Genomic DNA, 24,578 nt, shown 5'->3' on the forward strand with positions numbered 1-24,578 from the left:
CTAGTATTGTTATGGCTGAAACTAAGAGTTGGCACAGATAGGAACATTGAGATAATGGTCAGCTATTGAATCCCTTGAAACTTTACCCGCCTTTCAGTCAGATTATAACTAATCTGTATGTTCACTCCATGTATCCTTCAATTCTCTTAACTAACCAAATGGTATCAATTTCAATTTGAAATTCTTCCGAGCCTCACCATTCTTTTGGGGATCAAGTCTTGGCTTTGTTTTTATCCCGATATTTACTTGACAATGCCTTTTATATTGAGCCAAGGGGTGGGAACGTTTCCGGTTTTGTGCGATAGGTGAGTGAGGAAATTTGGAGCTCATTTTTAAGTCAGCAAGTGTTTGGGACACAGGCCAGTTGTTGAATGGATGGCCAGTAATCTGGTATCGAAGCAGAGTAATCTCTATCCCAGGATTCTGGCTCATAACAAAAACCATGAACTAACCATGAACAAAGATTGTAAACAGGAAGCCCAGAACTGCCTCCTGCTCAGCTGCGCAGGTGCATTGCTACTTCCTTTCTAACAATGTCAGTTCTTGGGCTCATTGCTGTGGTTCCTGTCTGTGGCTTCATAGCCTCATGGGCTGGATCCTCTTGAAAGATTCAGATCCAGATGTGGCATGCTGTGCATTGAGCTGAACTGTTCAATATGGGCCCATTAGATTAGTGCATCAGTGAGGGGCAGTCAGTAAAGAAAGGGAATGACTGTGAAGGAGTCAGTTGAAATGGAAGGAAATTAGGTTGATGCTGTTTAATAAAAATGTACTTGACCATCTACCACCCAAAACCTCCTGACCTATCATCAATTTCCTTTTCATTTCTCAGCCCTTGATGGTGTTGGTGTCTCCCATCTCCATGCTTGAATTTTTCCAATCAAGTTTCCAAGCTGGTTCACTTATAAACAGCTTTTAACAATGTCATAGATGTTATCCTCTGTGACTGCAACCCATGAATACATTTTCCCTTTTCATAGTCTCCTGTTCCCTTTGACATGGTTAACGCTTTTCTTCAATGGCTTTCCTTCACTGTGCAGAGCAATTGGACATCCTTTACCAGGTTTCACATCCTCAGATAGTTTTGGTTTCTTTGTGGGCATCACTCGTTCGGACCAGTATTGATTGTCTATCTATGCAGATGGGTGCGGTTTCAACAACATTCAAGAAGTTTGACACCACCCAGGATAAAGTCATCGGCTTGATTGACACCTCATCCATCACTGTCCATATTCACTGCCTTCACCACCGATGCACACCTTGCCCTTTTTCTATTCCCCATCCACATTCCCCCTCAGTGGCATCATCCATCCACAACAAAAGGTGTCTTCTCTTGTCCTTGACCTATGATTCTTCCCCATTGTGGCTAACAGGGTCCCTGATTATGTTCAGCGCATTTTCCACACTTTTGTTCTCACCCCTTCCCCTCCCTTCCAGAGTCACATTAGGGCTCTTCTTGTTCTCAATTTCCACCCCACCAGCCTCAGTATTCAATGGTTCCTTTTCCACCATTTCCACCACCTCAAGCATAATGTCAATATTAAACACATCTTCCCCTCCCCTCCTGTGTTAACATTTTGAAGAGATTATTCCCTCTCTTATACCCTGATCCAATCTGCAGTCACCCTCAGCACCCTGTTCCCTTTCTGTGCAATTACAGGAAGTACAAGACCAGTCCTTGCATCTCCTCTCTCCTCACCCTCTAAGGCTCCAATGGATGTTCAGGCATTTTTTTATAGTTTCTTCAATCCAGGCTGCTGTAGTTACTATTCACAGTGTGGTCTCCTCTACACTGGGGAGACTAAACACAGATTGGGTGACCATTTTGGAAAATACTTCCATTTAACCCGCAAGCATGATAATTAGCTTCTTGTGGCCTGTCATTGAATTGTCCATCTTGCAGTGACACTGATTTTTCTGGAGAAGATTGGAGAATCATACAGTCGTAGAATCATGGAGTCATACAGCGTAGAAGCAGACGCTTCGGTTCAACTCATCCATGCCGACCAGATCTAGACTTGATCTCAACTGATCTAGTCCCATTTGAGCATTTGGCCCATACTCCTCTAAACTCTTCGTATTCATGTACCCACCTATATGCCTTTTAAACATTGTAATATTCTTTATCCCATCCCCCTCAATCTGTCTCCTACTCTGGCTCTTTATCGCCTTCCCCTTACTCCATATCCCCCTCTGTTTCCCTCAATCCCATGTCACCCACTGGGCACCCACCCTCCTGCTGCTGGGAAGATTTCCTCCCTCACTGACTCAGTCAAAACCAACCTCACCTCGTGATTCTGAACACCTCGATTCAATCTCACCCACCCCCAGTCCTCTCTGCTCCCAGGAGAATATTGCCACTTTCTCCCAGTCTCCTTGCAGACAGAAGACTGGGATCACGGAGAGGGAGGGTGCCCCTGTACAAAGGGTGACTTTGCTCAAACGTTTGCCACTTCCTTGAACAGGATATAGTTCCGACAGGGCAAGCCAAGCTGAGGGCAAATGGCAACTGTGACCGAACCGTTAATATGGGTAAACTGCACCTTCCACAGACTAGTTTTGCATCTCTTCTCTGAACTGCTTTCAAAATATTCACATCCTTCCTTAAATAAAGAAGCCAATACCACACGATGTTCCAGATGCCATCTCAAATGATTACGAGGGGGAGATGACCAAATTGAATGTAAAATTGGTTAGAAAGGAGGAAGAGAACTCTGGGACATAGAGTAATCTCCCAGGTGGTTGGCAATGTGTCATGCTGTCCATGGAGTTCTGGTCTGGGATTGTTCCTTGTGAACATTGATGATCTAGATCTAGAGGAGTGGTGTCCAAAGTTGTGGACATTACAGCAGAGATTTTGGACAATCCTAAGGACCAAAGGAAGATTTAATGGGGTATGGAACGGGCAAGAAAGGTCAATGTCAGTAGATGTGAGGCAGATTATTTTCCATAAAAAGGGAAAAAGTCTAGGCAACACAGAATAGCAGAAAGATTTTGGCAGCTTAGGTTGATGAGACTTTAAAGCAGCATTCCAAGTCTATAGGCAAGAGATTTATTTCAATGTAAAAATTGAGGTAATAGATATGAAATCTTATAAAGGGTACAATGGTATTACTGCTTGCAGTTTTGGGCTGTGCGCCATACAGAGAATGTTGACAATAATGAGAGTTCAGCAGAGATTAATTAGGATAAAGAGAAACAAAAAGTGCTGGAGAAACTCAGCAGATCTCGCAGCATCTGAGAGAAGACAAAGTTAATATTTCGAATCCAATGACACTTCTTCAGAGGTTCTGAAGAAGAATCACTAGACTCGAAAGGTTAACTCAGAGATTCTGTCAGACCTGTTGAGTTTCTCCAGCACTTTCTGTTTCTGTTTGTTTCCAAGCCTTGAAAGTGGGTCACAGTGGAAGAAAGTTTAGAAAGCACAGATGCAGGCCCCCACACTGGTTCTATAACCCTTAATACCCTTGATTAATCTGAATTACGAAACTTCCAATTGACATCAGCCTCAATGGCTTTTTGGGGCAAGGATTCCAAATTTCCACAACCCTTTGTTTGAGAAAGTATTTTTGGCATACCTATACAATTGAGCAAACATCCCAATCATCTAAAATACCGGACCAAAGCCCTGGACTTTTCAAAACTTTTAAAAGTAAAAGGGACAGCTGGGGTGAGCTCTGGGAAAAATACTCATAAACATAGACTCATAGAGTTATAGAGTAATACAGCATGGAAACAGGCCCTTAGGCCGAAACTGGTCTATGCTGACCATGGTGCCCACTCAGCTGGTTCCAGTTGCCTGCATTTGGTCCATATCCCTTTAAATCCTTTCCACCATGTACCTGTCAAAATGTTTTTTAAATGTTGCTATTGTATCTGCCTCTACCATTTTCTCTGGCAGCCTATTCCATATACGAATCACTCCTGCATGAAGGAGTTGCCCCTCAGGTCCTTCTTAAATCTTTCCCTTCTCACCTTAATACTATGCCCTCTAGTTTTCAATTCTCCATCCCTGGGAAAAAAGGCTACGTGCATTCATCCCATCTGTGCCCCTCATGATTTTATACACCTCAAAAAGGTCACCCCTCATTCTTCTACATTCCAAGGAATAAAGTCCTATCCTGGCCAACCTCTCCCTCTTACTGAGACCTACTAGTCCTGGCAAAATCTTCATAAATCTTCTTTACACACTTTCCAGATTAACTATATCTTTCCTCTAACGGAGTGACCAAAACTGTACACAATACTCCAAGTGCGGCCTCACCAACGACTTATACAACTGTAACATAACATCCCAACTCCTATACTCAATGTCTCGACTGATGAAGGCCCTCATGCTAAATGCCTTCTTCACCACCCTGTCTACCTATGATGCCTCTTTCAACGAACTATGTACTTGTACTCCTAGGTCCCCCTGTTCCATAACACTCCTCAGGACCTTACCATTTACTGTATAAGTCCTACCTTGGTTTGACTTTCCAAAGTGCAACACCTCACACTTATCTTTGTTGAATTGATTTGCCAATCCTCAGCCCACTTACCCATCTGATCAAGATCTCTCTGTGATTTTTGATAACCTTCTTTGCCAATAACAATACCTCCTAATTTTGTATCATCAGCAAACTTACTAATCATGCCTTGTACATTCACATCCGGATCATTTATGTCAATGACAAATAACAAAGGTCCCAGCATTGACCCATGTGACACACCATTAGTCACAGGCCTCCAGTCTGAGAAACAACCTTCAACCATCCCCTTCTGCTTCCTACCATCGAGCCAATTTTAAATCTAATTAGCTAGCTCTCCCTGGATCCCGTGCGACCTAGCCTTCATGACTAACCTGCCATGCAGGATCTTGTGAAAGGCCTTACTAAAGTCCATATAGACAAACATCCACTGCCCTTTCCTAATCTATCCTCTTGGTTACCTCTTCGAAAAACTCCAAAAATTTTGTCAAACATGAATTCCCAGGTAGAAATCCATGCTGACTATCCCTAATTAGACCTTGACTATCCAAGTGTTGGTTGATCCTGTCCCTCAGTATCCTCTCCAATAACTTGCCTACCACTGATGCCACTGGCCTGTAGTTCCCTGGCTTTCCTTTGCTACCTTTCTTATACAGTGGAACAACGTTAGCAACCTTCCAGTATTCCGGAACTTCACGAGCGGCTAAAGATGAAGCAAAAATCTTTGCAAGGGCCTCTGCAATTTCTTCTCTAGCCTCTCACAATGTCCGAGGATGGACTTGATCAGGCTGAGGGGATTTATCCACCTTAATGCTGCAAACACCTCCTCTCTGGTAATATGTATGCACTCCAAAACATCCCTACTTGTTTTCCTTATTTCCTTAGTATCCATGATTCTCTCCTCAGTAAACACTGAGGAAAAATATTCATTAAAAATCTCCCCCATCTCCTGTGGCTTCACACATAGACAGCAATGCTTATCTTTAAGGGGACCTATTCTCTCCCTAGCCACCTATTTTACTCTTAATATAGCTATAGAACCTCTTGGGATTATCTTTAATTTTATCTACCAAATCCATCTCATACCCTCTTTTCGCTCTTCTGATTTCACTCTTAAGAGTGCTCCTACACTTTTTATAGTCATTTAGGGATTCACTTGAACCTGATAGCTTAAACCCAATGTATACCTTCTTCTTTTTCTTGACTAGAGCCTCAATATCCCTCGTCAGCCAGGGATCCCTAAATCTGCTAGCTTTTCCCTTCACTCTAGCAGGGACATACTGTCCTTGGACTCTTGATAACACACTTTTAAAGCCTTCCACTTGCCAGTCGTTCCTTTTCCTTCAAACAGACTCACCTAATAGACCTCTGCTAGATCCTGTCTAATGGCGCCAAAATTGACCCTGCTCCAGAGATGGCTGCTTGGAACCATTGTTCAGCCTGGAATTCCAATTTACACCTGCACTCTAAGAGGACAATCAACCAAACCTAACACTCAGGATCGACACTAACTTTTACACCTCAGGCTACGTAGCACAGACAATGTGGGGCCTGTACAGATACCGAACATTCAGCTTTCATCAAAATCCATTTACACGTACTCTTAACTATCGAGAAGCCAATTGACTTTGGAAGGAAACACCAGGAAAACAATGGACAACACAGATTTGAAGGGAGATGACAGTGTTGTCCATTGTGTTCCTGGTGTTTGTATAATTGCCAGCCCTGATCTGACCTGAGGGAAGAGCCTTTTCAACAACAAGCTTCTGCAAAGAACAGCTTCCCTAGAGGCTTCTAGCCCCAACAAGCAGCTTTGGAACCAAGGACCACAGGGGCTGAACAGAGAAGCTGAATCGGGAAGCCAAACCAAGGGCATTATTGCAACAAAGGAAATCTGAGACAGGGCAGGCCAACTAAGTGCTATCCACACAAGAACTTTCAGACATGGGCCTGTTCCAAACCAAAGGAATCGATCACAAGAACTTCAACAGCAGCTGTACCTTAAAAATCAGTGGTGAGCTGAAACTTCCCAGACCCCTGAGTTTCCGGCCTAGCTAGCAGGGAGGGGGAGGCGGATGATGATAGTGCATGGGACCCAAAGGGTAGGAAGCCTGATTAAAGTTTCTACAATTAAAACCCATGTTTTAAGTTCTAATAGTGTTTAATCTGGCTAATAGTGTATTTAGTATAATTGATCGTGTTAATTGCACTGTTAATTACATTTACCTTTATTTCTTGTATTATACTTGCGTCTTGCATTGTAAATAAACGTAGAGATTCTTTTGCCCTAAAACACCTGTCTGCTGACTTCTTCGTTTCACATTCCCTAAGTAAGTCCAATGTCTAGAACCAGGGACCTGGGGTGATTTGAACCACCTAAATTCAGCAAATTACTGATTGCAAACCAGAGCCCTGCAATCACCCCTGTTCTAATTTGAAGGTTAGAGTCCCTTGTTTTCCATTCCTCATCCTTCTAAAGTACATGTAAATAAAAGACGCAAAAAGACTCAAATTGAGATGCTGGAATCCCTTTGATAAGCAAAGTGTTGGAGGGCATATTGTATCTTGTAATATTTCCACCAGCTTGTGGCTCACATTCAAAGAACTGAATTGGAAGAAGATGAAATATATTAGATTCAGAGAAGTTTATTGCATCACTGACTGTAGCCTACACTTTTCAAGGGAAGAGGTGAGTAAAGATATAAAACCGCTTTACAAATTCAAATTTGTTCCTATTTAGTTTTCCCCGGTAGGAGGTGATATCTCTTTCTGGACAGTTCACAGTACGGTCGCACATCATCTTCGTAAATTATGATAAGGGAGAGGACCACAACATCAAAATAACCTGGCAATTCAACTCCAGCTCTAAAACTGGGCCTGTGAGAAGCAAAAGCAAGCAGAGAGATGCAGGTTGACTTTGGTTGAAACACAGATAAAATCTGCATTCTAACATTCAAATCAAAGGGAAACACTCAAAAGTTCCCTACAGCCAGAAGAGGCCACACTTGGCAATTTACCAAGTTTTACCAATTTACCATTCTGGCACAGTGCTACAACTTGGGCAGAGCAGTTCCCAAACCAGCATATCCCTTGGACTATATTCTACACCAAGGGAGAAAAATTGTTAAAGTAATTAATGAAAGAGTAGTCAGCCTAAAGTCCAAAGCGAGCAAGCTTCTAGAAGCCAGCACATAGGATAAAATGCATTCTCACTCAAATATCAGTTAATTAAGGACAATCAGTATACCTGTGTAAAACACAGATGTGGCGGAGAAATTTAATAAACTTCTTTGATGTGATAACAGATTGGATTAATAAGGATTACACAGTGAATGTTACAAGTGTGTACATTTTAAAAAGGCATTTGACAAACAAGTTCAGAGGTGATAAACTTGTGGTGCAAAATATTGCAGGGAGTGTGAGAGGAAGGAAATGGGTGAAAGAGCAGAAGACAAAGGACGGACTCACGGATGTCTCTTAATTGGAAATTTGCAAACAGCTTGTACTTGTGTGCACAGAGCAGATGACATGAAACCCGAAAATATAGTAAACAACAAAGAGGATTATAACACAAATCAAGAGGGAATGGGCAGACACATAGCAGATTTTCTTCATAAGAACAACCTTTATTGTGCATTCCTAATTGTTCTTGAAATGAATGGCTTGCTAGTCGATTTCAGTGCGGACATTAGAGCCAATCACATTGCAGTGGTTCTGGAGTCACACGTAGACCACATCAAATAAAGATGGCAGATTTCCTTCCCCTAAAGGGCATTAGTGAACCAGATGAGTTTTTACAACAGTCAATTCATGGTCAACGTTATACAACTGAGATTCAATTCCAGATATTTTTCAGTTGAAATTCCATCAGTTTCTGTAGGATTGAATCTGTTTCCCCAAGGGCTTAGTTTTGGCCTCAAGATTGCTATGCAGTTACACCACTATCTCACCAATGTAATTTAATGCTTTGAAGCAAAGTGATGAATTTTAGTTGGAAGAATGAGAGGATACAGTATAAACTAACTGGTAAACTTGGAAAGAAGTTCAGGATCAGAGAGACCTGAAGACATATGTAAACGAAGCTTTGGAGATTGCACAGTGAGTCATGCAAGCTGTTAAAAAGCAAACTGGCTTCATAAGCTGAGGCATAAATAAGGAGGTTCTGATAAACCTGGTAGGGCCTCAAAAACAAAGTTGCTGGAAAAGCTCAGCAGGTCTGGCAGCATCTGTGAAGGAGAAAGCAGAGTTAAGCAGAGAACTGAGGAAGGGTTACCGGACCCGAAATGTTAACTCTGTTTTCTCCTTCACAGATGCTGCCAGACCTGCTGAGCTTTTCCAGCAACTTTGTTTTTGTTCCTGGTAGGGCCTCATCTGGGGTATAGTGTCCTCTTGTGGGCCTCACAGTTTCAGAAAAATATTGAGGTCTTAGAACAGATGCATACAGGATTTACCAGACTGCAAGCGTCGTCAGTTAAGTGAAGAAACCAGAGAAACTTGGATTGTTGTGACAAGAGTAGAGACATTTACGGGATGCTGCTTGGCCTGCTGTGTTCATCCAGCTCTACACCTTGTTATCTCAGTTGATGCTGCTTGGCCTGCTGTGTTCATCCAGCTCTACACCTTGTGATCTGAGACATTTAAGGGGTTGTTTAACAGAAATGTTCAAACTTATGCAGTGTTCCCAATTGAAAATGGCCCACTTGTAAGCTGAATTACCAATTTTTGCTGTTCCTGAATGCTACTTTTCTTTGCATTTATATAGGAATACAGTAAAATATATATGAACTTCAATATTCAAAGGGTTTTCACCATGTAAGAAATACTCTTCGTTTATATTAGCAATGGTTACCCTCACGGCGGAATGAAATAGACACACTGCCGATGTGAAATCCTGCATCTTCTCATGAACTCTTAGCAAATCAGAGATTCCAACTTGAGGACCTGTAGTACTTTGAAGGCGAATGAATATTTACTGTGGTGAAACAGCGGAAGCACAAAGTGAAGATGCAACACGATGGGTGGATGTTGGGACACGGAATGAATTTAAGGAGGAGATAGATTTTAATTACACTGGGTTGAAGGGTTATAGAGAGTGGGCAGGAGAGTGATGTTGAGGCCGCAATTTGATTAGCCATGATTGTATTAAATAGTGTAGCAGGCTCAAGGGGCTGAATGGCCTACTCCTGCTCCTAGTTCTTATGTTTTAATACCCACGGACAGGATCCCCTGACTTTGAGGGCTTTTGGGAGTCAGCATGAAGAGGCTGTTGGATGAAGTTTGTGTGGAACGAGGACTTCCTTTTTGCTGGTCAGTTATGACTGAATGAACATGGCAAATGTTGCCACACAGCCCAGATGTGAGCCAGATTCTATTTTAATAATTGCAACAAGACTGCCATAGAAACATCCCTCTTTGTTTCTTCATAGAATAGATTCCCTACAGTGTGGAAACAGGCCCTTCGCCCCGACAAGTCCACACCGATCCTCGGAGCATCCCACCCAGACCTAACCCCTATAACCCACCTAATCTATACATCCCTGAACACTAAGGGCAATTTAGCATGGCCAATCTATCTAACCTGCACATAGTTGGACTGTGGGAGGAAACTGAAGCACCGGAGGAAACCCACCCAGACACGGCAAGAATGTGCAAACTCCACACAGACAATTGCCTGAGGGTGGAATCGAACCCAGGTCCCTGGTGCTGTGAGGCAGCAATGCTGACCACTGAGCCACTGTGCCACCTTCTTATTTCTTATTCTTTCTTATTTCTTCTTCTTATTTCTGCCCAATCTTAAAAAAAAACACTTTTAGCCTCAGCAGAATTAATCCATGTCCTCCCTGGGCAGTTCAACGATCTGCAGGGAGCACTTGCCACATTTTTTCCAAATCAATTTGAAGTTACAATCACCAGTGTCAGACAGAGCTGTGAGGTAGAAGTGTATTGTCACTCTTTCCTACCTTATTGTATCCTGTTAGCCATTCTGTTTTACTTCCCTTTAATCTTGTCAGGTTACTTTTTCAGAGGGCAAATTTGCCTTGCCAGTGATTTGTATCCTCCTATATTGTGGGTACCTGACTTTTGGAAGGTTGTGCGGATTATAAGAAAAAGATGCACTTGGGATAATTAAAACCTAGCCAATATGCAGGGAAGCCAAACATTTGACTTTGATGAGGAATAAAATCAGAGCAGGTCTAATTAGAGTGGCTCAGTGGTCAGCACTGCTGCCTCACAGCACCAGGGACCCGGGTTTGATTCCACCCTTGTGCGACTGTCTGTGTGAAGTTTGCACATTCTCGCCGTGTCTGCATGGGCTTCCTCCCACAGATCAAAGATATGCAAGCTAGGTGGATTGGCCATACTAAAATGCCCATAGTGTCCAGGGATGTGCAGGCTCGGTGAATTAGCCGTGGAAAATGCAGGGGTAGAGAGAGTGGGTGTGGGTGGGATGCTCTTCGGAGGGTCAGCATGGACTTGACGGCTGAATGGCCTGCTTCTACACTGTAGAGATTCTATGATAACCTGTGGTAATTGATCTAAGATCATGAAAGAAGATTATCATTGGTCTGTGCTCCCTGAAGCAATATTCAGCATACCTTTTGCAAGTGAAGTGCATGATATTTGGGAAATAGGTTTGCCAGGGTATGGTAATAGGTTTAGGGAGTGGAATGAACAGTGAGTGTTCTTTCGGAGACGGGTTGAATGGGAAATGTGCTGAATCAAGAAAACTTAAGGGAAACAAGTATTTATATAGCATCATGAAACAAAATTTCACATCAGACCACTTGAGGGTTTATTAGAGCAGATGATGAAAGTTGGTTTGAAGAAATGGATTTTGAGGAGTTAACTTCAAGGAGTTATTTTAAAATGGCAGTGATGTGAAGTAATGTTGGCAGGGAATTCCAGAACTTGGGATTCAGGCAGCAGAAGGCACTACCATCAATGTTTGAGAAATTAAAATATACAATGATCGAGGCCAAAATGAGAAGAGTGCAGACATCCCAGAAGAATTTGGAAACATATTAAGAAACAGAGAAGGCAGAGGCCTCAGATAGATTTGGAAATTAAGATGAGAATTTTAAAATCAAGGTGATCAACATAGATCAGCAAGCACAGGGCTGACCAGGGAAGAGCACTTGGTGTGAGTTAAGATCAGTGTTTAAGGCAGCAGAGGTTATAATGAGCTCGAGTTTAAGTAGAATTGAATGTGGGTGATCAGCCAGGACTGAGTGAGAATAGTCAAATTCATGACTGAGATAACTAAGACATGGCTGAGAGTTATAGCAGTGAGTGAGCTCAGGCGGGAGTGGAATCAGGTGATGCTCAGCAGCGTTAGAGGTGACATGAAATAGATTTTTAATCAGTAGGGGGATCTGAAGTTACAGAGAAAAGGCAGGAAAGTGGAGTTGAGGATTATCTTTGAATGGTACAGCAGACTGAATGGGTTGAATGGCCAACTTATGTTTCTACATTTTATGGCCTAATGGCCTCATTGATCTTTGGCGGGGAAATGGAGTTTGGATATGGGGTAGTTGTTTGCAAGGGTCAAGGGGTAAAGGGTGGATTTATGGAGGAGCGGGATGATGAGGGCAGATTCAAAGGACAGAAATAAACATTACCTGAAGAGGCAGAACCTTTAGCAATATTAGATCTGTTTATAATATCAGAACAGATAATGATATCAGCCAATGCGGGGAGCAGGAGAGGAAGCTGCTTGGTCAGAACAAAATAGCAATAAGGTTATTGAAGGAGGAGATTGGTCTCCTGGATAACATGAACTCAGAGAGGGTATGAGGAATATTGGAAAATGGCTGGAAAAAGATATGCATTCAGGATAAGGGCAGGGGTGAGCGTTAGAGGATGTTCGACCCATTGAGCTAAGAAAGGAAAGACACAGAGAAAACTGATCAATTGACCCAAGTGACATGATCATGATCTCACACATTTCTGGAGGTGAGGGTGGAGTGAAAGGGGAAAAGGGATTAAAGCTGGTTTGCAGGAGATGGCAAGAAGCCAGAGGCTGTGTTTGCACATGAGGATGATCCTGGATAAGTGAGCAGATTTCACAGACGAGGGCGGGACCCACAGTTCTTTATGGCTGTGAGCAGCTCACTCGTTGTCTGCCAAACCTGGTCAAGTCTGTGTTGTGACTGAAGTGGAGGTAAGGGCCGGAGAAAAGGGAAAGACCAGTGTGAGAGACAATACCAATTTTAATAAAGACACGGCTATCAAGGTGTTGGTGGTGGTGAGCCACTCAGTAGCTGCAGAGATGGTGAATGGAATAATAGAATCCCGACAGTGTGGAAGCAGGCCATTCAGCCCAGAAGATATTTGCAACCCTGCATTTCCCATAGCTAATCCACCTAGCCTGCACATCTTTGAACTGTAGGAGGAACCCAGAGCACACCCACGCAGACACAGGGAGAATGTGCAATCTTCACAGATAGCACCCAAGGGCTGTGAGACATCAGTGTTAACAACTGATCTAATGCACCACCCCCCCAGTGGAAGACTAGAGGTTTTCATTCTCATCCTTTATAACAGGTCTCTTGTGACTCACTGTATAAAAGCTGAACAGGCCTCTCCCATTCACTTCACAGGTCTCGAGCTAATCTTGTCCCGACTGTTTCATTTTACACATTATTACTCTGTTACCTTTGCTATCTTTGCCACATGTGTAACTGTAAGGAAACGTTAATTAGGACAGATTGTTTGTATCGGTCAAAGACAAGGTAACATGTCCCAGGAGGTGGGATTGACCTGCAGATGCAATGCCTCAGAAATAGCAACCACTGTATAAACAACGTGGTTAGCCATATGAAAAGGGAGTAGGCAGGCAGAATGCTTTGAACACTGATCTAGAGCCTGTTGATAGAGAACAGGGCAGCAGAACACTCACAGGAACATGGGACAGCAGTTGGAGGATGTACGTTTTACCAACAAGAAGAATAATGAGGGAGAAGTGAAGAAGAATATCTGTTTTGCATAAAGCCCGTGGAAGATCAAGGATTGGATGAATGTGACAGTCTGGTACAGGAGCTCCAGAAATTGGTGAAGATTATGGAAGTGTTCAGCTCCATGTAGAACCATAGCACTTTGTAACCAGATCGTCACCCCTAGGCCAACTGTTCACATGAATCATCGAGTGATCTTTGGAGAGCCTCCCCAAAGCAATAGCTTGAAAATCATCTCACATTGTGCTTTCTGTATGTGCACTGTTGATACCCAGCTGTACCTTACAACCACCTCTCTCAACCATCGCCACAAACTGCTTCCAAATTGTCAGTTCCTATCCAGCACTAGGTAAAGTATTTTCATCCAATTAAATAATGAGATGACCAAAGCCACTGTCTTTAGTCCCCAACACCATCCCTCTCCTGAGCTCAATACTGCCTTGGTTCAAACTTCAGCAAAACAGCTGAATTCCAGAGGTCAGGTGAGAGTGGCAGCCCTTGACATCAAGGCAGCATTTTGCTGAATGTGGCATCAAGGAGCTCTAGCAAAACTAGAATCAGTGTGTATCAGGGGGCAAACAGGCTGATGGTTGGAGTTATACCTGGCACACAGAAAGATAGGAGTGGTTGTTGGAGGTCAATCGGAAAAATTCAGAGTTAACATTTCGGGTCTGGTGACGCTTCCTTAGAACTGTCGGAGACAGAAGCAGAACTTCTTCAAGGTGGGCATGCCTAGAAGAGATGTGGCAGTGACTTAAATACTAAATAAAAACCGAAAGAACTGTGGATGCTCTAAATCAGGAACAAAAACAGAAGTTGCTGGAAAAGCGCAGCAGGTCTGGCAGCTCTGCGGAAGTTCTGAGGAAGGGTCACTGGACCCGAAACATTAACTCTGATTCTTTTCTTCACAGATGCTGCCAGACCTGCTGAGCTTTTCCAGTAACTTCTGTTTTTGTTCCTGATTTACAGCATCTGCAGTTCTTTTCGTTTTTATAATCCCAAACTAGTTCCACCTGTCTGGTTCGGGCCCATATCCCTCCAAACCTTTCCTATTCATATATACATCCAAATGTCTTTTAAACATTGTAATCATACCTGCATCCACCACTTCATCAGGGAGTTCATTCCACACTCTCTATAAACCACCCTCTATATAAAAAAATTGCCTTTTGTGTATTTTTTAATGCTCCAGGGATATTGCCCCAGCCTATTCAGCCTCTACCTATAATTTAAACCAGGCAATATCCTTATAAATCTTTTCTGCACCCTTTCAAGTTTATCAACATCTTTCTTATAGCAGAGTCCAGAATTGAACACAGTATTCCAAAAGTGGCCTAACCAATGTCCTGTACGGCCACAACATGAAATCCCAACTCGTATACTCAATGCACTGATCAATAAAGGCAAGTGTACCAAACACCTTTTTCACTACTCTGTCTACTTGTGACTCCACCTTCAAAAAACTATGAACCTAGACTCCAAGGTCACTTGGTGTTCGGCACCACTCTCCAGGACCCTACCATTAGGTGTATAAGTCCTGTCCTGATCTGCCTTACCAAAACGCAACACCTCATATTTATCTAAATTAATCTCCCACCTGCCACTTGGGGTCTTGTGTTAGTATTTCTATGGTTTAGAGTTTTGTTTAAGATTTAGTTAATCTGGTATTATTAAAGCCTCTTTGTAAACACATATTTTGCTTGTGTAACTAGGGATAGAGGCCATTTTTCTATGCTTAACAATCCAATGCTTAACAAGAAGACAAACAAACTAAATTACGAGTAGCAGCCAGTAACAGTATTAGTAGAAGCACCTCAATGATATTTGAATAGAATAATGATTCATCAATAATCATTAGTAAATAAAAGCTGGATTTATCCTAAATTTTAGTAGTGTGTCTGAATAACTGCCTGCATTTTAAAATGTAATTTGGAACAGACTGTAAAATGCATTGATGAAAGAACCTGCAGGGGACTTTCCAGCAGCACTGTCCTTGGCATTGAAGCCTATAAATAAGAGCTTGTCCTTTTAAATAAAAAGCACACACTGAATTGTTTCATAATCTTCCAGTGAGAGAGATCATGTATACACAGGAAGATCCAATTATTGTCAAATTTGATTTCAACAAAAACTTTTAATTAAGGTCAAATGTTAAATATTCCAAGTGCCACATTTTGAGCTCTCCAAGTCCCCCGAGGGCAGGTGAAGTGTGGTCCTGCTTCAGGTTGAGTTTAAATCAATCTAAAGTGTGAGTTTCATTTCAGATAATTTGGGATTTTTTGTAAATGTGGAAATTTGAGGACAGAATAGTTAATTAGAGATTTCTGTCTGAGTTTTGTCAGTTTTCAGAACATTAATCAGGAACTTCTGTCCACATGAGTACTTGAGGTGCATTGTTTCAGGGAAGAAGGAGGTTTCTTGTCCAAGAGCTGAGTTTTGAATCTAGTTTGAAGTCTGCCTTATATTTTGTAAGTATAATTTTTCTGTCTTTCATTTGTTACTTAAATACTGTTGAGTTTCTGGATGAGTGGTCTGATTGAATTCAGTAAAGTTTGATATTATTCACTAACTGAGTGTCTTTGTCCTGCCTAATGCCAGTTGAATCTGAAGCATTTAAAGGAGTTAATTTGAGAACTTAATAAGGTGAGTGCGACCAAATTGAACAAATGTAAAATTATCTAAACTCCCTTTTAAAACTTCCAATATTGACAACAATGTAGGGACAGAGATGAAAGACCAGGACATGAGAGACATGTTGTGAAGCTACAGGTTGTTCACAGTAAATGTTATCATACGCAAGGCAAGCAGGAATGAAAATAGCTGTCACTGAACTACTCAAGGAAGCTAGAGCATTTCTCTGGGGGAGGTGAAGAGTTTAGTACATTGGAGGAGATATCATTTTGTGATATAATTTCTTATGTCGATAGCAAGATATAATCAAGGGGTGGAAATCAGCTAAAGCTTCAGAGTTCCTAGCATATACAACACATTGCATTTCATGTGGAAACAGTGATGGCATTAGCAATCTAAAAAAGCGCATTATTATTGCAGAACAGCTCGAGAGGTCAAGAGCTACAAGGAGCAACTGACGACAGTGAAGAGAGAGAAATTATAAATCTAGTTAGCTAGAGTAAGTTTGGGAGATAGTAGGAACTGCCGATGCTGGAGAATCTGAGATAACAAGGTGTAGAGCTAGATGAACACAGCAGGCCAAGCAGCATCAGAGGAGCAGGAAAGGGCCTGACATTTCGGGTCTGGATCCTGAAGAAGGGTCCAGACCCGAATCATCAGTTTTCCTGCTCCTCTGATGCTCCTTGGCCTGCTGTGTTCGTCCAGCTCTACACCTTGTTATCTTAGAGTAAGATTGGGGTGTTTTCAGATTTAAAATATGTGAAGGAAACATGAAAACAGACCATTCCCATTGTCATGAAAAGATATTTGAGTTAGAACGATCACTAAAATATCAGAAGGCAGTTGTTGCTGTGTATAAAAGAAACAATATGATATGACACCAACAGATACAGATTTTTTTAATTCACTCGAGGTACAGGGTGTTGCTGGCTGGCTAACATTTATTGGCTGTTCTTTGTTGCCTAAGAAGGCAGTGGTAAACTGCCTTTCTAGACAGCTGCAGTCCACGTGCTATAGGTAGACCCACAATGTCTTTAGGGAGAGAATTCCAGGAATATGTCTCAGTGACAGTGAGTCAAGATGGTGAGTGGCTTGGAGGGGAACTTGCAGGTAGTGGAATGTTCCCATGTGTCTGTTGCCCTCGTCCTTCTTTATGGAAGTGGGTGTGGGTTTGGAAAGTGCTGTGTAAGGATCTTCACCAAATTTCTGCAGCGCATCTTGTAGATAGTACACACTGCTGCTACTGAGCATCAGGGGTGAAGGGAGTGGATGCTTGTGGATATGGCACCAATCAAGCCAGCTGCTTTATCCTGGATGGTGTCAACCTTCTTGAATTGCATCTGCACCATCCAGGCAAGTGGGGAGTATTCCATCACACTCCTTTGTAGATAGGCTTTGGGGAATCAGGTGATGAGTTACTTGCTGTAGTATTCCTAGCCTCTGACTTGCTCTTTTAGCCATGTGTTTATGTGGCTAGTCCAGTTGACTTTCTGGTCTATGGTAACCCCAAAGATGGTGATAATGGGAAATTCAGTGATGGTAACACCATTGAATGTCAAGGGGTGCTGATTAGATTATCTCTTATTTGAAATAGTCATTATTTGGCATTTGCGTGGTGCGAATGTTACTTGCCACTTGTCAGCCCAAGTCTGGATATGTCCAGATCTTCTTCAGTATCTGAGCAGTCGTGAATGGTGATGAACATTATGAAGTCATTGGCAAACATCCCACTTCTGACCCTATGATGGAGGCAAGGTCATTGATGAAGCAGCTGAAGGTGGTGGGACCTAGGACACTATCCTGAGGAACTTCTGCAGAGATGTCCTGGAGCTGAGACAACTGACCTCCAACAACCACAATCATCTTTCTGTGTGCCAGGTATGACTCCCAAATATTAAAGTCATTTTGAAAATTCAAGTATATTGTATTGACTGATAATCTTGTTTACTTTCAGTTACTTTTTTAGGCAATTCAATTAGACTTGTGCCAAACAACCAACTATGTTGACTGCTTAATATTTAGAATATAATTTCAGTTCTAGATTTTTAAAATGACTTTACTAAGGCAAGACCCATTATCTTTCATTACCATAGACTTTAGATTAACTGTTTTTTTGTTTTATTTGTTTGTGGGATTTAATGACTAGGCCAGAATTTATTGCCCACCCCTAACTGCCCGGAGGCCAGTTAAGAGTTAACCACATTCCTGTGGGTCTGAATTCATATGTCGGCCAGATTGGTTAGCAAAGTTCCCTCTAAGCTGCTCTGAGGATCCACGCATGCTGACTGGTGTGCCAGTGCCATTCCCAGCATTGACGACCAATTCCAGATGTCAGTGCTGCACGCGGACCTCGAAGGTCTGCATGGACAAAAACAAAATTAACAGGTACGTTGCAGATAAAGATGATAAATTCCCTTCCCTAAAAAATATTGATGACCCAAATGGATTCTCACAACAATAGACAATGGTCACCATTAGACTAGTATATTCTTTCAGATTCTTACAGAATTCAAATTTCACCATTTGCCATTCAAACCCGTGTCCCCTGAACATTAGCCTTTGGTTCTAGATTACTAACCCAGTGACATTACCACAATCTCACTGCCTCCACAATTATTAAATATAAAAATCATACTGGCTACTTGTAAGTCAGTGGGAACTGAGTTGTGAGGAACGGTCAATAGACCCGAAATGTTAACTCTGATTTCTCTTCAAAAATGTTGCCAGACCTGCTGAGCTTTTCCAGCAACTTTGGTTTTTGTTTCTGATTTACAGCATCCACATTTCTTTCAGTTTTTAGTCAGCCATCACTGTTCTGTTTCGTGATACATATATTACTGATGGATAATAAAGATGACCAAGCCAGCGATGCACATTTGCCATGAATGAAAAAAAAATGCACAAAAGATGTGCCTTTGCTGGTTCTTGCTCAGACCAACATTCCCACACTCTTCCTGTACAATAATGTATAATCAGTCCCAAACGTACCCACCATGAAACCCACATCATTCCTTGACATATTGCATGTCAGTCAATTATGTTGAATGAATAAGAATCAAATTCCATTGCACGGAAACTTGCTAAACTTCAATTTTCCTGGTGTGTGGCACTGAGGCCAATTCTCCCCTCCCTCACACACGCTTGCCTGCTCTGTTTCACCAGCAGCACAGAAGCTGAATGGCTACAATGCAAGTGGTCAGTCTCTGATACAGAGTGACTGTTGCACAGGACCTCAGGGAAAGTGACTAACTGGTACTGGGGAGGCAGACGTTAAGGGTGCTCAATGGGGACTAAAATCAGGGGCTTTGCAATCTTGAAGCGACCATCTGCATGTTAGGAACATTGCAGAGCTGGGCACGCATATAGAGAGGGTCTTACATCTGTAGTAGCTCCTGAGTCATTATAGGTCTGACTTCACTAAGAATTTCACTGAGATATGGGAAACAAGGTTAAGGACAAACGAAGAAAAAGTGAAACTTTACCTTTCAGTTTGACAGCTGCAGAAAGGCACAGGATGAAGACCCCCAAGCTGCTCACCCTCTCCATTGTCTCCACGGCTTTTGATTACCGAGTGCTTGATTTCCTCTCTGATAAATGAAAAGACAGGAAGAGGTCTGTGTGGGCAGATGCAACCCAACGCGAGTCTGAGCTATTTGTCTTTGGTGTGAACAGGGTTTTTGAAGGAGGATCATTCTGAGTGAGAGGGTAGTATTAGTGCACTGCCTGTCACCTATCATTACTCCCTGCATCTTAAGATAAATGCATGATCCCAGAATTTCAGCTATGCCTTCCATCAGGCTATGGCATTCCAGTCTAGTATAAGCTTGTTGAGTTCAATTTTCTGACATATTGTTAAACCCCAAAGCGGAGATGGTGAGGGGACTTTGACAATGTATTGGGAGCACATCTGCCCTCTTTTAACCAGAAGAACAAATAGAAGGCCTGGATCAGGCTATCCCAGTGCTGTCACTAACATGCTGTGCAAAGATTCACAGAGATTGGTGTAGATTTGGGCAAGTTTAGGGGACACATACTCGAAGTCAGAGTGGAAAACTGGACAGACACAGAGTGCAAATAAATAGGATCAGTTAAGGGGACATGGCAATAGAGCTGCAAACACTTCTTTAAAAAGGTATAAAAGACATCTTAACCTATTAAGAGTCTTTGCCAAAGTTGATGGGACAGAGAATTAGAGGAAAACAGTAGCAATGAAGAGAAAAGGAAACACCCAACCAAAGCTTAAGTCTGCCAATGATGGAATAACCCAACAGCTATTGCTCTTTTTGATGACTCTGAAGTGGAGACGATGTTGTATAGAATCAATAACATGGTAACAGCCTGTTGTATCTATGTCAGCCACCAGAAGAATAACTCAGCCAGTTCAGATATTCTGTCCTACCCCTCAAACCTTTGTAATATTTTTTAGTCTCAGGCATTTTATCCGATTCCCCATTTAATGAGGTGCTAATGAGGACAGTTGCCCTCTGCACCAATTAAGGGCAGCTCCTCCATTAGTCCACAGGGTGGTAAGGAAGAATCAGCTTTGGTGAGACAGTTGAGCAGCTGTATTCCTGGCTGCGTGTCCCTCCTGTTGGCACAAGCTAACAACTGCCACCCCTTGAAGCAGGTGGTGTCGCTTTGGCTTTCTGCAACAAAGGGCTGGGTGTAGGCAATACCCTACTGACAGACAGCTTCAAATGACCACCACTGGGTGAGGCAAGGAAAGGGAATTGCTGGCACCTTGGCAGATGAGCACAGTGAGCTGGGATCAGCCTGTTTCTGCAGGACCGTCAGCTTTAATGGGTAGCCATTGGACTTGCACTGGGGCTGGAGGATCTGCCTGTATTCATCACCTGACTTCCAAGTTTTGGCACTGAAAAATATCATCATATTCGGAAAGAATTTTTAGAAGTGTTGGCTTTGGAAGTTGATAAACATCCTGACAGACCATTTCTGCAACAGCTGACAGGGCGGTAGGTCCTACACTGCAAGAGGATTGTGGAGGCTTCAGCGGAGTAAAGAGTTGGTAACCCACATTGACTGGACCCAGGCACCCCAGTAAATGTTAGCCTGGACTGTAAGTGTTAGTGCTCCAGGTAGGCTGGACCCTGCACCTACTGAGTTGGGAGTGATACCATTAAATCCAAAGCACACACCAACTAGGAAATTGTCATTCCTCAATGCCCAGTGACCCTGTTTCCTGTCCTCAAGATGCTGGTTTTGGATGGAGATGTCTCCATGTGAAAGGAATTAATGGCTATTCTTTCAGTGAGATCATTCATCTTCTTTACCAGTTGCTACCCTCCAATATCAGTTTCAAAGTCCCTTTTTGAGAGGCAAGGTATTTTGCCACTCTTTCTATTTTACTATTTTACTCATTCTATAATTTAAGCCTGATTTTTGTTCATTCCTGTAGTGATTGTAATTAGGTCTGCCAGGCACACCTCACAGAATATGAGCTCCCTATTTGGGGCTGTTAACCCTGGTCCAATTAGGGAACCCTGAATGACAGAAATAATTAGGAGTTTCAGCCATCCTGTTAACAGCTGGCTCTGGGGAAGCTGGATCAGTGTCAAGAACTCTCCACATATAAATAAAGATGACTCGGTGATGGAATATCGCCTTCTGTGGAATTATTTCAGTGGCAATGAAAGTGGGATTCATGATGAAACTATCCAAAAGTACCCATTGGCTGAAGCCTAACTGGACTTTAAACAGGCACTACATCTGGCTTTATCATTGGAAAATGTGGCAAGTGGAGCATATGAATTGTTAGGTATTCCAATGGAAGTGGACACCTTTGCCAGTCTGACTGAGCTTGGGAAAACCATTTGAGTGACGTCAATTGCGTAGCCTCACTCAGGAAATATCCTGAACAGAGCAACTCTAGGTAAGCCCACAGCAAAACCCTAAAGCAAAGCCCAGCTTCGACCAAACAGTTACAATATTCTTCAGGATCTGGGCCGGCAAGCCATTATATTTGCTGTCAGTATGCAGACTCAAGACAGCAATAGAGTCCCACTAGACTCAAATGGCGTAAGAGGACACTCATAGGCCGGTATCCAGGAGAGTGCACAACCTGGAAAGCCAACCTACATCTGCTTTGGAGCAGTTAAATTGCTTAGCAACATCCAAATCAGAACCAGTCAAAATAAACAACTGTTTAAATGGTCATCCGTTCAAATGGAGGTCAATGCTGGTACAGCCGTTCCAGTGATAGCAGAACCAGTCCTTAACAAAATTCATTCTGGACTCCAACCCTTAGGTTTACATCAGACCTCGGCTAGACTGAGAACCTATACTGGGGAACCTTTACAGATAAAGGGGACAACTTCGGTTCCAGTCTCTTATGAGAAGCAGCTAGTTCAGTTACCACTGATTGTAGTAAAAGGTTCGGGTCCGAACTTGATGGGACGAAATTGGTTGAGAAAGATTTACCTAAATAGGCTCAACATTTTTCAATTAGAAAATGGCTGTCTGAGTGAAGTTCTAATTAATTACCCAAAAGTTTTTCAGGGAGGTCTATGGACTATTAAAGGAGCCAAGCCCACCTTGCATGTTGACCAGGAAGCAATTCCACTATTCTGCAAGGCCCGCTCAGTGCCATTTGCCTTACGGGATAAAAATAGAGGAATGGCAGCACTGGTTGTACCGATTGTGAAGTCCAACAGGTCGATTTGCCTTTGTGGACATTTGAAACAAACAGTAAACCGCTTTTTAAAACTGGATAAATACCCAATCTCTTGCATAGAGGATTCATACACAAGACGGCAAGGGGTGCTGTCCTTCATGGACATGAGCTATGCGTACTTGGGAAAGTGGTTAGATAAGGATTCTCAGAAGTATGGTACAATTAATATCCATAAGGGTTTGTACCAATATGGGAGACTGTCATTTGGGGTTTTGTTACCCGATGCAATTTTAAGGTGGATGATGAAGAACATTTTACAAGGTCATTTTATGGGGTTCCAGCTCACCATTTAACTAGATGATGTGCAAATAACCTGGAGGACTAATAAAGAGCACTTAGAGAAATTGGACATTGTCCTTAAATGTTTCTCCCAGGTGGACATACATCCTGGAAGGGAAAGAATGTGTGTTCCAGGCTACAGAGTCGAAAAGACCAAGTTACACCCATTGGAAGATAAAGCGAGGGCGATCAAAGGGGCCGGGCTCCCGCATCTGTACTGGAGCTTAGGTCTTTCCTTGGGCTGGTGAATTGTTACGGAATGGTCATATATAACCTGGCCTCCATCCTGGCACATTTGCATCAACGACTGAAAAAAGGGTCTGCCTTGGAAATGGTCATATAACCAAGCCACAGCTTTCGGAGAAGTGAAGAACAGCTATCATCCTCTAGTGACACAGTACGATCCCAAGAGAGATCTGGTATTGACGTGCAATGCCTCTGTGAGGGCATCAGGGTAGTACTAGCTCATAGGTGACCCAATGGAGAGGAACACCCAATAGCGTATGCATCCAGGACTTTTGGTTAATGCAGCATGTAAATACACTCAGATAGAGAAAGAAGGTTTGGCAGTCATTTTTGGAGTCAGGAAGTTCCACCAGTACCTTCACGGACATAAGTTTGCAATAATAATGGACCACAAACCCCTGCTAGATCTACTTAAAGAAGATGAGGCAGTGCTGTCTGTAGCTTTGGGCCTAATTCAGCTGTGGGCTCCAATACAAGTTGGAATACCATCCGAGAAACCAAGTAGCATGCAGACACATTGAGCCACTTCTTGCTGGCAGATACACCACTGATGGTATTGCCACTGGAAGAATCTGTAATGGTTTTAAATTTTCTGGACAGCCTACCAGTCACAGCTGACAATATCACTTTGGACACAGAAAGATCCAGTCCTGGAAAAATGGAAACAGCTGGTAGTGATGGAGGAAACCAAAGGGTCATCACAACCAGAACTGAAATTTTTTTGGACCCAGAGAAACCGGATCACAGTAGAGGATGGCATATTATTAAGGGGAGCAAGAGTGATTCTCCCAAGCAAAGGTCGCAGCCAGATACTGACTGAACTCCACCAGGGTCATCCAGGGGTTTCCCAAATGAAGATATTGGTGAGAAGTTACGTCAGGTGGCCAGGATTGGATGCAGACATAGCTGCGTTGGTGGGCCAGTGCCCATAGTGCCAACAAGGACAAAAATTAACGCCAGCAGATTCCCCACATTCGTGGGAATAGCTGGGTAAACCCTGGACTCGGTTACATGTTGACTATATTGGCCCTTTCATGGGCTTAATGTTCTTAGTCATTCATTCAAAGTGGCTGGACATGCATAGAGTTCATTCATCAAACATGAGGAAGACAGTAGAAAAGCCGTACGCATTTTTTGCAATACACAGGCTGCCGGAAGTGTTGGTCACAGGTAATTGGCCATCATTTCCCAGCAGGGAATTTGAGTGTTTCCTAAAGTCAAATGGCATTCATCATATAAAGATAGCTCTATACCATTCATTATCCAACAGTCTGGCAGAAATAGCAGTTCAAACTTTGAAAGCAGCTT

The 24,578-nt window shown here is 42.7% G+C and overlaps 1 protein-coding gene across 1 annotated transcript in view; it reads right to left on the minus strand.

Moving 5' to 3' along the window:
* LOC109914507 (cytotoxic T-lymphocyte protein 4-like) overlaps positions 1-19,603 on the minus strand; it is a 29,786-nt gene extending 10,183 nt beyond the window's left edge. The window contains exon 1 of the mRNA XM_048598589.1: positions 19,537-19,603. Within this exon, the coding sequence (XP_048454546.1) occupies positions 19,537-19,600 (64 nt within the window). The 5' untranslated portion in view covers positions 19,601-19,603. The remainder of the gene's footprint in view (positions 1-19,536) is intronic.
* Positions 19,604-24,578: the final 4,975 nt, after the last annotated feature.

This window comes from Rhincodon typus, chromosome 7, assembly GCF_021869965.1.
Source record: "Rhincodon typus isolate 14 chromosome 7, sRhiTyp1.1, whole genome shotgun sequence".
Lineage (NCBI taxonomy): Eukaryota > Metazoa > Chordata > Chondrichthyes > Orectolobiformes > Rhincodontidae > Rhincodon > Rhincodon typus.